Source organism: Parambassis ranga, chromosome 2 (assembly GCF_900634625.1).
Source record: "Parambassis ranga chromosome 2, fParRan2.1, whole genome shotgun sequence".
Lineage (NCBI taxonomy): Eukaryota > Metazoa > Chordata > Actinopteri > Ambassidae > Parambassis > Parambassis ranga.
In genome coordinates, this window is record NC_041023.1 from 26,078,989 (window position 1) to 26,094,179 (window position 15,191).

Consider the following 15,191-nt stretch of genomic DNA (forward strand, 5'->3'; position numbering starts at 1 on the left):
AACATACACGTGTTATTATTTAAAACATACACGTGTTTAGCAATATTTGGGGAAGAATCATTTTCGGTACGTCTTCAAAAAACGTCCGGTGTGTATTTCCGGTAAGCAGCCGCCAGCGCCGGAAACCCAAAGCTGCTGTGTAATTGTACAGTATAGCTGCCAGAGCAGCTCGTTTTCTTCGAAGCAAAACGGTTTGGTGCCACTCAAACTATGCCGGACTATCTGGGAGACGATCAGAGAAAGATTAAGGAAGAGGAGAAAGATGACTCACCTATCAGAGGTATATTCACTATTTATACAATGTATAAATAACACAATGTTTTTTGGTAACAGGAGACATCGACGTTAGTTAGCCACTTTAGCTAATATTAGCTGTGCTGCTTGAATTGGCAACCTTTACTTTTAGCTACTGTAACTACGATCACTTACTTAAAGAACATGCAGTGTGTTTATATAGAAAACAGCAGACATAACACATGGGACTACAATATAACACGCTGCGTTTCTTCATTTGCTAACAATGCTAGCGGCCTGCTAACGGAGTGCAAACTCATCTCTGTTGTTTTCATCCTCACAGCGTTGGATGAAGGGGACATCGCTTTACTCAAGACATATGTAAGTGAACGTTACCAGCCCTTGTGATTTGTGCGTGGATGTACTGAAATTGGCCATAATGTTTATCATTATGTCCTTCATGTTGATCAAATGTGGTGCCTGCTGTTTTCACCAGGGTCAAAGCACCTACTCCAGGCAGATCAAACAGGTGGAAGATGACATTCAGCAGCTTCTCAAAAAGATCAACGAGCTGACAGGTAACACTTTGAAGACAACTATTTCAGAAATGAAAGTTATTTTATTTTAAAGATGTTTAGAAGTTATGACTGGGTGCTAGATTGTACTTGAAGTGTTTGATTTTGGCAGGCATTAAGGAGTCAGACACAGGACTGGCCCCACCTGCACTCTGGGATTTGGCTGCTGACAAACAGACTCTGCAGAGTGAACAGCCACTGCAGGTAGCAAGGTATGTGGTGTATTTCTACATTCTTATGTCATTTCTTATGTGTTGCAAATGATATATGAAAATGTTTCTGTGCATTATTCCAACAGATGCACAAAGATCATAAATGCAGACTCTGAGGATCCAAAATACATCATCAATGTCAAACAGTTTGCCAAATTTGTGGTTGACCTAAGCGACCAGGTGGCTCCAACTGACATCGAGGAGGGCATGAGAGTAGGGTGAGGCAGACGTGTTATTTTAATATGGCATGTATTTGTCAAGCACCATGTGACACATTTTAAATTTTGTGCACCATTTTTCCTTTCAGAGTTGATAGAAATAAGTATCAGATCCACATTCCTCTGCCTCCTAAGATTGACCCCACTGTCACTATGATGCAGGTATGAACACAAATCATATCTTTTGATTTTAATGGCTTAAGGTGTATAGATGTTGTGTAAAGAAAGATCACTTGTTGTACTGTAGGTGGAGGAGAAGCCTGATGTGACCTACAGTGATGTTGGTGGATGTAAGGAGCAGATTGAAAAGCTGAGAGAAGTGGTGGAGACGCCACTGCTGCATGTGAGTGTTCACAAAGACATTTTTCCTTCATAAAACTACACTGGTATGAACGAAGCAGTTCCTTTTTGTCATCTTAACTATTCACATCTTTCTTCTCTCACCAGCCTGAGAGGTTCGTTAACCTGGGTATCGAGCCTCCTAAAGGTGTGCTGCTGTTTGGGCCCCCCGGTACTGGAAAGACCCTGTGCGCCCGAGCTGTGGCCAATCGAACAGATGCCTGCTTCATCAGAGTTATCGGCTCTGAGCTTGTGCAGAAATATGTGGGAGAGGTATGCACAGTGGGGAAAAACAGCTGTGGTTTAGATGTAAGTGTTCATTATGTTTGATGTTTGATCTGTTTTTATTGATGTCTTTGTTGACAGGGAGCCAGGATGGTGCGTGAGCTGTTTGAGATGGCCAGAACTAAGAAGGCCTGCCTGATCTTCTTTGATGAAATTGATGCCATTGGGGGTAAGACCTACTCCACTATATTCTAAATGTGATCCTTCTAAAAGGCATGACTGTGATTTCATTGTTAATCCATTTTGACACGACCTTTACCATAACTTGCTTCCTTCTCCACCATGAAATAATCACTGTTAATGTGCATGAAGAAACTTCATCAACTTGTCATTTGATTTTGAACTTCTTAGGTGCTCGTTTTGATGATGGTGCTGGTGGAGACAATGAGGTGCAGAGAACCATGCTGGAGCTCATCAACCAGCTGGATGGCTTTGACCCTCGTGGAAACATCAAAGTGCTGATGGCCACCAACAGACCAGACACACTGGACCCAGCCCTGATGAGACCTGGGCGTCTGGACAGGAAGATTGAGTTCAGCCTGCCTGACCTAGAGGTAAGATAAAAGTGATTGGTGAAAAGATTGAAGCTGAAGCCTTTCCAGATCAGTTGATTTATGACCTCACTCGTTTGTCATGTGTTGCAGGGACGCACCCATATCTTCAAGATCCATGCCCGCTCTATGAGTGTGGAGAGAGATATTCGTTTCGAGTTGCTTGCACGTCTCTGTCCCAACAGCACTGGTAAGACTCACTTGGCAGCAGCCCTACGCTTCTGTTATTGGTTTAAAGATCAATTTCCTATCCCACATTTACTTCATTACCAGCCTCTGTGCATCAGTAGTCCTTGTGATCATTACAGGACCACAGAGATATTGTCTAGATTTTTCTTTGTGCTCATTTATTCGAAGCTGGTTGAGAAAGCAGCTTTAATATGATTTCACTAGTGTAGTACTGATGACTAGCCACAAGAGTGCAGTGTTTGAACATCTCTTGCTGCCTAAAGAAAACCATTTATTTCTGTACTCACAACTAAATAGGCCTCTTAAATGTTACTTTGGAAGTCCATGATTCATCCTCAGTTGAAATTTTAGTTCTATAATAGCTGGATGTCTAGATCTCAAGTCCAAACTAAAACATCAGCACTATGTTTCCAGAAAGTCCTTCTCCAAGCAGAATGTAACATTGTGCTTCCTGCCAGGTGCTGAAATCCGCAGTGTGTGCACAGAGGCAGGCATGTTCGCTATCAGGGCTCGCAGGAAAATCGCCACAGAGAAGGATTTCCTGGAGGCTGTCAACAAGGTCATCAAGTCCTACGCCAAGTTCAGCGCCACCCCACGATACATGACCTACAACTGAGAGTGCTTGTGTGTGTGTGTGCATTTCTGATTTGACTTTTTACAGTCAAAAGAAACGGAGTCCAAAATATTGTCCTTTTTGTTGTGATTTTTGTCCACTTAAAAATAAAATTTATTCCAGATTTTAGTCTCAATGCTTGTTATATTACTAGAAAGGCATCTTCAGTTTTTCATACTAAAAATATCCAACAGACAGGCATTAATATTAATATTAATGTCATACTCAAACAGTAGTGCAAATACACAGTAACAACGATTGTACACAGTAACACAATTTAGATAAAACTAGCTAAAGAATAAAATACTTATATAATTGATCATAAAATGTTTCAGTAACCAGAGACATTTGGTACCAGCATGAGGAGTCAGTTACATATCACCACAAATTGTGTTCTCTCAGCAACTTTTTAACAATGTACCAGCAAGAATCTTGTTAAAAACACAAAAGTGCAACTTCCAATGCTAACCCTCCTCGCACAGTTGGCTAAGAGGATGCAGAGGAATAAGGCTGTGGGAATGTCAGCTAAAAACCACCTTCTATCTCATTGCTTTGGGCACTTTAGATGTACTATCTTAAATCTTTGGAGTGCTTCATGAAAGGGAAAAAAATCCACCTAATCACTCCTCTTCTCAAGTCCTCAAAAAAAAAAAAACAAACCACTGGAATTTTAGTGCTCCTACAATCAGGTGTAGGACCTCTCACATCTGCTGTCCCGAGTCAGGGCATCATCTCGTGGTGAATCTTTTCATAGCAGCAGGTGCGTGGGAATTTGAGTGCTGACAGTGCAGCACAGCATCATGGACTGTGGGGAACAGCATGGCTGTGGTCACATCTTCGTTGAAGAACTGTAGAGCATCCAGCTCATCCAACAGCGTTCCTGTAGGTTAAAGAAATCAGTCAGAAATTGCACTTATAGTAAAGTTATATAATAATAGCATTGTGTAAAGGTAATTACATCAGTCTGTACAATGGAGGAACCTGACGACAGTGCCACACTAAAGCTATCAAAGATTCAACCACTGCAAACTCCACTAGTGAAAAACAACAGGCAACTTTGAATTTCAGATAATCTACCAATAAGCTGTTAGTAAAGCACCATTATACAGTACACAGTAATGCATTGATAAAGACAAAGTGTTTTAAAATTTTGGGAAAGGGGGTTTTTCACCGTCTCCTCCTAAAGTTGGATAAGCAGGCAAACACATATTTGTGTCAGTGCATGCCTGGTCTTGGTCTAGGGGAGTATGCCAACCTATGCCGACTGAAACGTTGTCTGTGCTGTTGCAAGAAGAGGAGCGTAACTGCATTTGTGTCATAGGACCCACTGAGCCGGGTCATTGATCGCAGTACCTTGTCCCACTCACTTGAGTGAGAGACTAGTGATTTAAATACTTACTGTTGCAGCTGGCTATAACCACCCGAACATCCACAGCAGCATATTCCTTAATGACCTGCAGAAACAGAACAGAGTTTGTCTCAACAAAAAAATATTGCACTGACACTCCTGTAGTTCAAAAATCCCACTCTGAGATTATTAACATCTTCAGTCTGCCCCCTTTCATGTGCTGTACAAGTCTTTCTGTAAACATAACCACCCCTGAAGGACAAGGAAGGACCTGTTTGATGGCTTTGGCTCCCACAGAGTCGATGAAGCTGGCTGACGTCCAGTCCAGGATGATGGAGTGAACAGCGCTGAGAGGCATAATGAAAGCGTCCTGCTCAGAGTTTGAGTCACAGTGCGTGTCCTCCAACTGTCCGTTCCTCTGCTCCTCCACCACATTGTTCAGTGGCAAAACCTCATGGGTCACCCTTTCCTCCTTATACTAGAACCAAACAAGGAAACTGTTTTGGTGATGTTTTCTTTGGGTTTTGATAGACATGATAATCAACACAAGACCAAAATCAAGACTTTAAATATGTGTAAGCTGTTTTTAAACTCTTGATTCTAATAAACAAAATATTCCAAGCATTGAAACTTTTTTCCTTTAAAGAGCCACAGAACTGTTATAACCTCCCATATTACCGCCCACATTTCACAGACAGAGAAACACACATACACAGCATTCTGTATATTTATACTGTCAACACAACCGACAGTGAGACAAAGCAGCCAGGAAGAGAAAAAACAGCAAAAGCACGTCACCTTGACACAAATGTCCAGAGGAGATCTGTGGCTGCTGCTTGCCTTTACCCTCTTTTTTTTCTGAGCTTTTTGGGCAGCTTGTAGGCGTTCAGGGTTTACTCCACTCTATAAAGACATCATCACATGAATACATTATACACAGTCAAGTGAAAGTATTCCTTACCTTAGTTGCAAAATAAACAAAAATACTGTAAACATGTCAGTGCTTGACTAGACACACCCAGAACTGACTAAAAACAGCTTAACTGAATCAAATCTCAAGTCACACCACTCACATCTACATCAAAAGAAACTCTGCACATCAAGGTTTCATGGCTCCCTCTGTAGCTCAGGGCCTCCACAGATGTCAAGGGACATTGTCAAAGGGTGGAGGAGACATGTGAACATTTCTGCGCCCAGCCTAAGCCAAAGCAGCACAGCAACTTATCCAGGAAGTCACTAAAGACTCAAGGTAAAACTTCACATAACTGTAGGCCTGTCACACTAATATTGACTCTAGTGCCATGCGAAATAAAAGCTGTGTGTGCCGAGACTAGTTTTCTATACATGACGTTTGTGGCTCATTTATAAGCATGGTGTTTTGTTCTCTTCCTGCTGATCTTGATAATCTGCCACCATGTAGTCTGCATCTCTTTACAATTGCATGTTTGAGGCATAATTGCACTTCTCACAAACTGCTTAAAGCCTAGGGATAAAAGCTGTTCCTAAGAATCCTCTCCTGCACAGATGTTTCTTTTACTTGTAGTATAGTTCTCGCATAAAAACACTCAAACACACAGTGGCTAGGATTACCTTCTCTTTGAGCATGCTCACATAGAGGTCACTGTTTGCAAAGTAGATTGAAGAGTTAGAGTGGAAAATCTTAATCCCCTCACATTCAGCAGCCTGGGAACGAAACACAGACATTTAAAGCTCAGGCCAGAAGACACAAACAACATTTTGTAACCTTTATCTTCACAAACTCACTTCTTCATAATCATCCAGATTACAGTACAGCCCGGTATCAGGAACATGACCCAGGAGGGACATTTTTGGGCTGAAAGACAACAAGACACCTTATCAGCTCCACAATTAACAAGCTGACTCCACTAGATGTACTTCAGTGCATGACATATACACAGAATATATACTTGTAGTACTTATGTAGTGATGAAAAACATGTATTCAAAATTGCAGGAGCAGTACCTTTGCAGTCTGTATATGACAGTTAGTAAGGCGAACGTAATGGCCACCAGGAGACCATAGTCCAGACCCAACAGCACAGAGGCTATGAAGGATACCAGCCAGATGGCCTAAGAGAGAAGAGACATAACAAAAATACAGTGACAACAACAGAGGAAAATTGAAAGCAACATTCTTAAAAAAAACAAACCCATCCCACAAAGTGGACATAACTGCACAGGACAGTTTTGATGTTGATTTATAAAACTGACCAGTTCGATCTTGCTGGTCCTCCATAGACCAGGAATGTCTCTGAACTGCCTGAACATCCCGAGCAGGTTGACCATGATGATGGCAGCCAGTGCAGTCTGAGAAAGAGTACAAAATATTAAAAATGACAAGCCAACAATCAGTGGAGGCTTCAGCCCTGCTCAACTAAAGGAAACATGTTTCAAGGTCCACCTGTGACGCAGAGGGGAAGCTGGAAACTCTGCGTCATTCACTACACAATTTCACCCACCTGAGGGAGTGGCTGGAAGACAAAACCAATGGCCACCACCACGAGCAGAACCACGAGAGATGCCACCAGCCCTGCGATCTGAACACAACTGTGTCAACATTGTCTCTCATTATAATTATGGTTTTATAGCCCCAATTCAGTCAAATGAGATAGTGTGAGTGTGTGTGTGTCACCTGTGTTTTTCCTCCAGTGCTCTCCTGTATCAGACTCCTCGACATGGAGGAAGTGATGGCAAAGGTTTGAAAGAATGAACTGAGGAAATTGCACAGGCCGAATGCAATCAGCTCCTGAAAACAGCACATGTACAGTGAGCGCCAGTGGTTGAAATAGAAAATGCAGTCCAGTCATATGTCTGATTGACATGAATCACACATATGGCTTTAACACACAGATATTGCTATATTGCATTTTGAAGAAATGATCAGACAGGATTTGAGACTCATCTGTAACACATTATATGACCATTTACCTGATTGCCATCCACACTGTAGCCATGTTTTATGGCAAATATCTTTGAAAGTGAGATCCCCATTGAGAATCCAACGATCGCTACAGCAAAGGAGTCCATGAAAAGATTGGGTAACAGAGAGAAATCTGGGACAGCAGGGAGTTGAAGCCTGAGAACACATAAGAAAACACTTGAAGTACATCTATCCCAGTGTCTCAATATTTTTCAGATGTTTTATAGCAAGAAAGCAAGAAAACTCAAAGCATTTCTCGTCATGTGCACACTAAGGAAACAGGTTTTCCTGTACAATGAAATTCTTACTTTGCTGTCCACGAAAATATAAACATAAAATATAAACTATGAATAAGTAAGTAGAGCCACATACATACATGTGCATGAATATAGCACACTTCTAAACATTCCCTTGATAAATTGTAACTGCCTACCCTGTGGGTATCTTCCCAACCACATCCACTGTGTAGTCTTCTGATAGGGACAAACCATATGAGATCCCAGTTGATACAATGACCACAATAATCTCTCCTGGAATGGGAATAGGCAGCTTCTTCTTAAAGTGCTCATTAAGGACTTTGACCCCGTACAGGAACACACAGCACACGAGGCCAAGCACGAGAGTGGTGACATTAGTGCTGGTGATTTCAGTGAGAACTGCTTTGATGCTCTGCGGTGACACAGAAAAGTCAATCCAAGTCATTCACAAGTTACATTTAACAAACTTGAAGAAGGCTGAAGATCAGGTAACCTGTTAAAGCCATTTAACTTACGTAAACAGCAGAAAGTGGCCCAGTGAAGCGTGGTGTTTTCACCCCCAGCAGGTACTTCAGCTGGGAGACAACAACATGTACTGATGCTGCTGTAGTGAAGCCTCGTACCAGGGGCTCTGTGAGATAGATTGCCACAAAGCCAAACCTGAGAAGACCCAAAACAAACTGAAGGGAAAAAAGAAAGCAGAAAAAATAAGAGGAATGCAGAAAAAAAGAGAATCAAGGAACAATCAGTACATCAACACTGACTCGAGCATCCCGCTGCTCTGGGTAAACAGCAAGTTTTAAACCCTTGTTTCAGGTGTGTGTTTTAAGGCTGACCTGTATGCTTCCCACCATAGTTGTGAGCACCACGGCCACCTGGACCCTCCTGGCATCACGAGCCTCTAAGTCCACGTCCATTCCAGCAGACATGTTGGAACCATTGGCAGAACGGATATAAAACATTGAGTCTGGGGCCTCCCGCGCAGCAACAGCTCCAATCATCAGACTCACAACTGCAAAGGTTCCTGCAGGCCAGGAGCACAAACAGATCGTATCATTCAAAGCTTGGCTCTAGACAGCACTGCGATGTAAAGTGTCACTTATTTTGGAATCATGCACATAAACAGTGTGGGGAGATTTGGAAATGCAGACCCATCATGTGCACTATCCCGACAAGTGAAAAGGACATCCTGCCGGCCCTTGAACAGAAGCCCAGTTATTCTCTCTTGGTCTGCCTCAATTTCACACCAAACTGCTAGCACGCCTGAGGCGATTCCAGTGTAGCTTTATTGTTCATCTCAGATTAAGTCTTAAGTTTAAAAGGTTCCACAGGTTTGGTTTATTGTCTCCATTTATCAGATAGACCTAAAGGTTGACCTGACATTTGAGAGAACTTGGACCAGGGGCTGGGATCACATCAGCTGAGGCAGCAGAGAGCACATCTAAACATTTCTCAGTCCATGAATCCTTCGGTAGTTTATTGACCCTCTGTGTGTGTGTGTGTGTGTGTGTGTGTGTGTGTGTGTGTGTGTGTGTGTGTGTGTGTGTGAGTTGTAAAGAGTGTTCCCTGGTCTGAGCACATCATACTGTTCTTGGCACTGATTGCAGAATGCAGCTATGCAGTGTGAAAAGGCCACCGGCTTCACTAAAGACCACCACTATTTTAAACCAGGATAAATGTTAACAAGCTAACACAGGGATGAGTACAATAAGCCAGGTGAATAAATTTACTGAAAATTTTTAGCAAACAGTCTTGTAAAAACTGTATCGTTGAAGAAAAGTATGTTATGTGTAGAATAAAGTGGATCGAAGTACCATGACTTTAAATTTTGTTAGATCTTCCGATGAAACACATGAGATGGTCAAAGATATACATATACAATATACATACATATACAAATGTCACATTTTGGACTGAAACATTACTTTTTCACACCTCTGTTGCATCATTATGTATGAATCATCATCAAGTACTAGCCCTATGTTTCTGGAATCGATGTTATCTGTATCATGATGTACAGTGGAAGTCCACGTGTGTTTCATTATAACTGGGTGAAAAGGCCACCGTGCCCAGCAGCTGAAAAGGTGCCCAGCTATTTACTCTCACTCACTGCCAGCACAGGCGGTATCATCATTTCCACACTATGTTACTATCAAGGAAAATGTTTGGCAGAGGCAGCCCTACAGTGAGGGTGGCTGCTTCCTGTATTAACTGCTTAGCTTACATTTTGTTTTGTTTTTTCCAGAAGACTGAGTTAATGTGACTGAATCTGAAACAGTGACACACTCACTGTTTGTTAACAGTCATTTGAGATGACTTGGAACATTGGAAACATTGCATACAGGGCAGGGTCACTGAAATTTCACAATCCTGCTACTTGTGTCAGCTGCAGACACAGTTATTACTACTACGCCTGTAATGCAGAGCTGATAGACAAAACGGTGACAGACATGGGTCATTTTAGCAGTTGTTACCTCTTATTGTGTAAGAACTTAGCCGTTTGAAAAGGCTACAGGCTGTTAACTTCTATTTAATTGTCACCATTAATGCAGATCAGGAAACATGCCAGACAGCATAGGATTAAGAAATCACAAGACTCCCTTCCAAGAAATATTATGCCCAAGAAAAAGAACAAGCTTTCTCTACACTGATGGATATGATGTTAATTGCCTGTTTTCTGGAAGTATGTTGACCAAGTGCCAAATGTTGGATTTGGATCATCCCAATAGTAAACTATTATATCTAAATGTAACTACTAAGTACTCAAACGTCAGCTAAGAAACATTATAAAGACAGTCAGAGACCGTGTTCCTACCGCTTTGAGAAACTAATGTTGGCATAATTAGCCCCCTGGATACAACTGAAGACATGTTTTGGTATGCAGGACTCAGGCTACAACTACTATGAGGCAAACATCTCAATTGGTTATTCACAATGTGAGAGCAGAGTGCTTAATCTTTAACATTAAATAAGGGGAAGGCATTAAAGGACATTTACTTGCAAAATGTATACCTTTTGTCATACTGAACATACTGTATGCTCACCCACTGATATGTGTCTTGATGTGCCAAAGAAGGCATACAGCACAACCGGGTAGAATGAGGAGTACAGACCATAAACTGGAGGCACAGCTGCAAGCATAGCATAAGCTAGACCTGTGGAGCAGAGGGCAGAGGAGAGATTTGAACAAACAGTCCCAGAAGTCAAGCGATTGCATCACAACATCACAGCTACATCACAGCTACTGAGATAGCAAAACAAAGACTGCGTGAAGCCAAAAACACTCCCTTAGGAATTGGCAGCTTGCCCTTCACACAATATAACCCTTGTGCATATCCACTTTACTTCTATTACTACTATACAAACACTGTTAGGTAAACTCCTGAGAAAGTACAATATCAAGCTGAGCAACCAGTTACTCTCCTTTATTTAAAGTTTCACTAAATTGAACTAAAAACTACATTTATTTTTTGTGAAGTAACAGCTTCTTGTAGCGATGCTCCTCTGGAATATTAAGAACATTACACTGGTGGCAAAGGGACGGTAGGTACTGACCTTGAGGGAGCTGCACCATGCCTGTGCTGAGACCTGAGACCACATCTGAAAAGAGGAACTGCTTGACTGGATAAGATGGCAGCCATGTTAGAATAGGAAACAGGCTCAAAGCCACTGTCTTGGCCTTCTCTGATGAACACCTGTAAAATAATTAAAATTGTATTCATTTTATGGTCATTTTGTAATCAGCATTATAACTATAATTCAGACACAACAGTTTAGAATAGAATAGAAATACTTGATTCATCCCAAGTTGCGGAATTCAGCAGCAATTTCAGGGCATGACAATGGCTATTTGTGGATAGATGAGGTTTCATATTATACATGTTCCTCTGTTCCCTATACTCACACATTAGCACAAAGCTAATGAATCTGTCAAAGTCCTGCTGTGCACCTGTTGTAATTTTTAGCCTGCTATCATGATGTGCCTTTTACCCCAACTGTTGATTATTTTATCAAAGCTAAAATATCAGGACAAAACAAGCACTTATTATTTACAATGTTAAAAATACCAATTATACTATTATTAATAATAATAATAATTAATAATATGCTATGCATAATTTACATTGACACTCTGCACATTCCTCATCAAATCATAAAGTAAAAGAGTTACGTAGAAAACAAAGAGGCCAAAGTAATGAAAACTCTCACACTTGACTTACTTGAACTTATCAGCCAGCCTTTGCCGGAGGGTGGTTGACTTTTTTTTGCGCTTGACAAGCTGAGTCCGGATAAATGCTTCATCATAGACGGGACGCTCTATCCTGTACATCAGCTGGGAGTCTGCTGCGTCTTCTTGATTCATTGCAGAGGCAGTACGGCTGATTGTTTCAGAATCTCCTGTGTAGTTTATCTGTCCCGCATTTTCCTCTGTGTCATTGCTCTAACTGGTTTATCTTCATTCCTTAGACCACTCCACCATAACTCTGACTGTACTGGTTCTGCTCAGAGGGAAAGAGATGACAAAAGACAACAAGACAGATATCATCTACCAGACATGCATATCTGTGCTTCTAGATCAGATTTCAGCTGGTTGGCTTTACAAAGATAATTCTTTTGAGTGAATGCTGTATCAGATTTTTAGCAAATATTTGGTCTTCGGCCAGCTTACGCAACTGAAGTTTTCTATACAAAGGCATATGGCCTAAAGGCTGCTCCAGGTAGGTCTGAAAACTATATTCAGTTAATAACAGACCTTAGTTACCAACACAGTGTCTTGTGGTACTACATGTTCTTTTCCACATGGGAACACAGGCATTCAAATAAAGATTTTGTTCCTTGTATTAGCAACACAGACCAGTTCAGTAAGTTTCATGGAAAAATGTTGCCCCTAGGGTCAAGGCAAAAACTGGAGACCATGAAAGCAGGTGATACACCGCCGGAGCGAAGAAACATTACTGATAACATCACAGTCACATTTAAGTATGCATTTAAACTCTCTCTCTCCATTTGTGTAAATAAATATCCAAAGTTTTGTATTTGACATTTAGACTATTTCCATCTCAAAATTCTCCGTGGAGTCTCGGCGGCGAATAAAACTTTTAGTTTAACTAACTTCTGTTTCGTTTGATGTACGTGACTGTTGCTAACGTTTGTTAATAACGTTACCCGCTGCAGTGTCCCAAACATAAATATAAATGGTACCACATGGATAATATGAGTAAACTACATGTGTAGCTTTGTGGTGTGAGCTGACAGACTCTCAGTTTACAGGATCAATCAACTGACGCACGAGGAAAGCCTTGTTCCTGTTTCATTCCTTGGTGTTAGCTAGCGAACACGTTATGAAAACAAACAGGACCGGAGAATGATGAAAAATACATTAAACACATTAAAAATAAAGAAAAATAAATGACAAATGACAAATGTATGTTACAGCTATTACCCAGGGCTCCACTTATACTAGCTCTCCTCCCTGTGACAGGAGGTTTCCTTCTCGCTCTTCACAGTTCAACCTTTAAGCTAATGTAAAGATGCTAGCGAAAGCAGCGTTTACCTCCGTTCTTCTATTACCGCTCCATCGAGGATGCTGTGACTGAAGGAGGATAAGTAATTATTACCCAATGTGTTCTGTTGAACTTAAACTAATGTAACGTCCTTCAAGGAGGAGCTTCCACTGCTTAGGATACCCCAGCGATGCTCTGTGTTGAAAGATGTATCACTCCGTCATGGAATCTCAGACATCTTCCGGTTTGCAAAGAGGGCGTTTATTCTCGCACATGCGCTGTCCTCTTACAGTCGTTAAATAAAGCCTATCGATTGATTTACGTTTACATCACGCAATACAAACACATTAATTTTGGGGCGCTCTTTTTTTAAAATAACAACCTACTTGGCATTCAACAAAGATTTCATCAAGCGTCTTTGTCTCAAAGTATCAAATTTCAAATTTATATCAAGGTTCAATGTTTTTCTTTTTTTTGAAAATTTTGTTTGAGCAGATAATTACCATCAATAGTTAAATGAACTCTAGTCTAGAGTCTAGATGCGCTAATGACCGCAGTTGTTGTGGCGTTTCTGTCCTCAAAGATGGTGACAGTGTGAGCGCTCTTTCCGTTCTGAGGCTCTTTGGCTTGGAGCTAAACGGTGAAGTCAGAGCCACCCTGACGTGTCGCAGTCACGAGGCTCCCTACGGTCTCTGATGGGGCGCCGAATGTAAAACTATCACTGACAACCTTTTCCCCTCACATTTAGCTAAATGTGACAAAGTCTGAATGAAAATTTAAATATTAAATCTAAATCTAAATGTTACATGTTACATGTAAATGGAGGGATGTAAAGTAACAGGACTACTTCACTGCTGTACTTAGACAGCTGGATGGAGTATTAATTTTTTCTCCTACTTCTACTTTACTACATAATTTTGATGAGTTGAATACTTTCACTCTGATACATTTTCTATGAGCAGCATCGTTACTCAGCGCACAGGCACACAGACTTTCCAAGCTGTGCACAGTCTGTCCATCAGCGGCTTAATGAGTACATACCTGCCCGTGATGGAGGCAGAGACCCAGAGGAGGTGGAGGTTTCTCAGTACAGGTCATTTGCTGTTTATGCTTCATTGTTCATTCACATTGATTCTATAGTGATCAATATTAGAGGATAGATGGATAATTTAGAAATAAGAAAGACTGCTCCGCTGTATGTTAGGGTGAATGTGCGGTTGTATTGTACATTTATAGACTATTACTGATGTTTGTTGTTCTTTTATATATATTACAGCTTTGTGCAAAAGGAATAACCTATCTTGCATACACAGAGCCTGGTGGCTGTTTGACTGTCGTTATGATTATTATTAGGTTAAACTAATGTTCTGTGGTTTTACACCACTCCCTCCATCTACATAAGTAAAGAGCCTGAGAATCCATCTCTGTGTCCTCTTTATTCATGTTGGGAATTGTGGCATTAAGTTGTGTTCTGGCCGACACACTGTGATGAACAAGTGAAAACCACCCAACCAGTGACACACTGGAGCAGAGCCTCCATTACAGCTGACTACAAGCAGGTTTGGTGGAGCTGCTTTATCATCGGGTCATCAAGCTGCCTCAGGTTGCTGCAACCACAGAACACTGAACTGTATGGACAGAAGTTTGGACTGCTTTCTTTATTAACTACATAAGTAAAGAGACTGAGCAGCACCGTTACTCGTTACACTCCATACTTTTAATACCTGAGTATATTTTTATATTTATTTCATTTTTTGGTAGTTTCTTTTATGTTAAACAGTGGCAGCATTCGTCTCTCTGGAGCAAAGTGCATGTTTTTGGATTTTGCAGTCAAACCAAAGGATGAATTATTGAGATCAACAGAAAACTGATCCTACAGTTCTGTTTTTGCAGTTTTCTGAACACAATAGAAGAAATTGTACAGTT

The 15,191-nt window shown here is 41.1% G+C and overlaps 2 protein-coding genes across 2 annotated transcripts; one reads left to right on the top strand and one right to left on the bottom strand.

Annotated features, from left to right (window-relative positions):
- The first annotated feature begins 107 nt into the window (after positions 1-107).
- psmc2 (proteasome 26S subunit, ATPase 2) lies at positions 108-3,341 on the top strand. The gene is made up of 12 exons (XM_028423520.1): positions 108-280; positions 578-615; positions 731-812; positions 922-1,021; positions 1,108-1,239; positions 1,329-1,401; positions 1,487-1,582; positions 1,687-1,851; positions 1,945-2,032; positions 2,215-2,417; positions 2,508-2,604; positions 3,062-3,341. The coding sequence occupies exons 1-12, from the start codon at positions 211-213 to the stop codon at positions 3,217-3,219; spliced, it is 1,302 nt and encodes a 433-aa protein (XP_028279321.1). The 5' UTR covers positions 108-210; the 3' UTR covers positions 3,220-3,341.
- Positions 3,295-13,492, bottom strand: slc26a5 (solute carrier family 26 member 5). Its single transcript, XM_028423507.1, has 18 exons — positions 13,316-13,492; positions 11,982-12,260; positions 11,317-11,456; positions 10,806-10,916; positions 8,598-8,785; positions 8,277-8,441; positions 7,938-8,173; positions 7,513-7,660; positions 7,217-7,330; positions 7,044-7,121; positions 6,796-6,891; positions 6,548-6,654; positions 6,329-6,398; positions 6,155-6,247; positions 5,363-5,467; positions 4,836-5,042; positions 4,616-4,670; positions 3,295-4,096 (listed from the first exon to the last, which is right to left on the bottom strand). The coding sequence occupies exons 2-18, from the start codon at positions 12,122-12,124 to the stop codon at positions 3,945-3,947; spliced, it is 2,208 nt and encodes a 735-aa protein (XP_028279308.1). The 5' UTR covers positions 12,125-12,260; positions 13,316-13,492; the 3' UTR covers positions 3,295-3,944.
- Positions 13,493-15,191: the final 1,699 nt, after the last annotated feature.